The 2,500-nt window shown below is 37.4% G+C and overlaps 1 protein-coding gene across 1 annotated transcript in view; it reads right to left on the bottom strand.

The window, feature by feature from the left end:
* LOC137619523 (uncharacterized protein DDB_G0284311-like) overlaps positions 1–2,500 on the bottom strand; it is a 7,171-nt gene that overhangs the window by 245 nt on the left and 4,426 nt on the right. The window contains exon 3 of the mRNA XM_068349609.1: positions 1–142. This exon is cut by the window's left edge and continues 245 nt beyond it. Within this exon, the coding sequence (XP_068205710.1) occupies positions 1–142 (142 nt within the window). The remainder of the gene's footprint in view (positions 143–2,500) is intronic.

Raw genomic sequence — 2,500 nt, forward strand, 5'->3', positions numbered from 1 at the left:
ATCATCATCTTCATCATAATCCTCTTCTTCTTCTTCTCCCTCTTCTTCTTCTTCTACTTCTTCTTCGTCGTCCTCAATAGAGTCTTCCTCCAATATGTCTTCTTCACTAGTATCAGTGCTATTGGATGTCTCCATAGCATCCCTGAAAGAAGAAATAAGATGTATACAATATATATGACATAAAATATTACTTTTTTACGTTGTTATTAGTTTATATAGGACATATCTGTTTTGACGTTGTTACTGTTTTTAGAATGATATATTGTTAATTTATTCTCATCATTTATTTATTTCCCTATTTCCTTTCCTCACTGGGCTATTTTTCCCTATTGGAGCCCTTGGGCTTATAGCATCTTGCTTTTTCCAACTAGGGTTGTAGCTTGGTTAGTAATTATAATAATAATAAAAATATATCTGTTTAATGACATCGGTGTTACTATATGGACATGAGTCATGGTATGACAATGAAACAATCTCGAATAGATTTAGTAGATTTGAGAACAAAGCCCTCAGAAGGATATAGGGAGTTGAATGGCAGTACAGGATTAGAAATGAAACTATAAGAAAGATTACTCGAGTGCTACATGTGGATGAGATCATGATGAGGGGTAGATGGAGATGGTTTGGTCATGCACTTCGCACTCCCCAAGAGAGATTAGTTCACCAAACGTTCAGCTTGGCTTCACAAGGGACTAGAAGAGCTGGAAGACCCAGGCCTACAAGGCTGAGGATTATGAAGCACGAAGTAGGAGATGATGAATGGAGAAATATTGAATTAAAAGCTCAAGATAGAGACGACTGGCGAAATCTAACCAAGGCCCTTGGCGTCAATAGGCGTTGTTGGAGATGATGATGATGATGAAAATATTACTCATCAGTCAAAAAACTGAACGGAAAATTTACAGCGCTTTACTTTGTACCCTAATACACGAAAGCGCTTGGTAACTGGTCTTTCACTTTAAGGGTTTGAAGGTTTAAAGGCCAATCATGAAGGGCAGAGGCAAGGGACAGTAACATTGCCCTATCAAGCAGAACAATGTCCTGGAGACTGACCAGATATACATATGATCAGCGTCTAAGCACCCTCTCCACCCAAGCTAGGACCAAGGAGGGCCATGCAATGGCTGCTGATGACTCAGCAGATAGATCTATAGGCTCCCCTAAATCCCTCATCCTTAGCTCACAAGGATGGTGAGGTTGCAGCGACCAAAGAAACAACGAACCATAGTTTAGCATTCACTAGTCAAGGACGTTACTGCATCGGCCACCACAACCCTTCCAGTGTATTTTACATTATATATATATATATATATATATATATATATATATATATATATATATATTATATATACATAATATATAATCCCTCTTTGAGTGGGGATACCTTAACGTGGTGCTTAGGTTTCTGCATCGCTATGAACAACAAAGCTGTAATAGTCAGGGCTATCCATACTAGGTTGGTTTGTTGTGAGCGATCACACCAAAGTCTCCGAACCTAATCCGCAGTGGTCAGCGTGGTGATGAAAACTGTCCAAATCACAGACATGAATGAGGACATGTCTTAGGCCTTTGTCCTGCAGTGTACTAGAAACGGCTGGGTTTGCTGTTGTTGTTGTTTTGTAATATACAAAAATTATGTAATATATAGTGAATTAAAAATTTCCAATCAAGATAATAAAAATAGAAAATTTTATAGCAAGGTGCCATAGATCGAATATATCCGTTTAATACATTTTCATTGTTACAATGAAAAAGATAATTAATTAACCCTTTTACCACTAGGCTATTTGGAAATTTCCAGCCCTTAACCCCCAGGGGTTATTTTTTTCAAGCACATTTTGCAGTATATTTTTTTTTTAAATTTGCTCTAACAACCTTAATAGAGAGGTCAGGTTGGTCTCATTCTCTTGGAAAATTATCAAAAACATGCAAATAAAAATTTAAATAGCAGTTTTTTGCAAGGACGTACCGGTACGTCCACGTGGGTAAAGGGATGAGTTTTGTGAAACGTACCAGTACGTCCTTTGGGGGTAAAAGGGTTAAATTGTGCACTAATTTTCTTGGACAATGGGAAGCTTTTCAAGTAAAGCTCTGATATCTGTTCATTCACGTATAACCACAAAGAAAGGCAAAACTATTTAGGACAGACATTGAGAAATTTCAAACTCTTGTTTCTGATCTCACAAGTTTTATACAACTGTTCTAATCTTCGATACGATTCATTATAGTATGATATTGTAAAGTCGATTGGAAGGAGTAATATATCCTTAAGTAACCCAGACTCAATGTAACCAAGAAAAGTAGGTTGAAAAAGGTTAGGAAGCCACAACCAGCAACTGGGATATCTGTGGAAGTATTGGGACTGTTCATGATTTGGAGAGTTTTTTATTTATTTGAAGATTTCAAAAGGTTTTTCGTTAATCAAGAGTAGGATATTGGAGTAGCCTATTGGTAATGTCCCTGCCTGACAGCATGTTGGGCGGGAGTTCTAGTCAAGCTC

The sequence above is a fragment of the Palaemon carinicauda genome, chromosome 26 (genome assembly GCF_036898095.1).
Source record: "Palaemon carinicauda isolate YSFRI2023 chromosome 26, ASM3689809v2, whole genome shotgun sequence".
Taxonomy (NCBI): domain Eukaryota; kingdom Metazoa; phylum Arthropoda; class Malacostraca; order Decapoda; family Palaemonidae; genus Palaemon; species Palaemon carinicauda.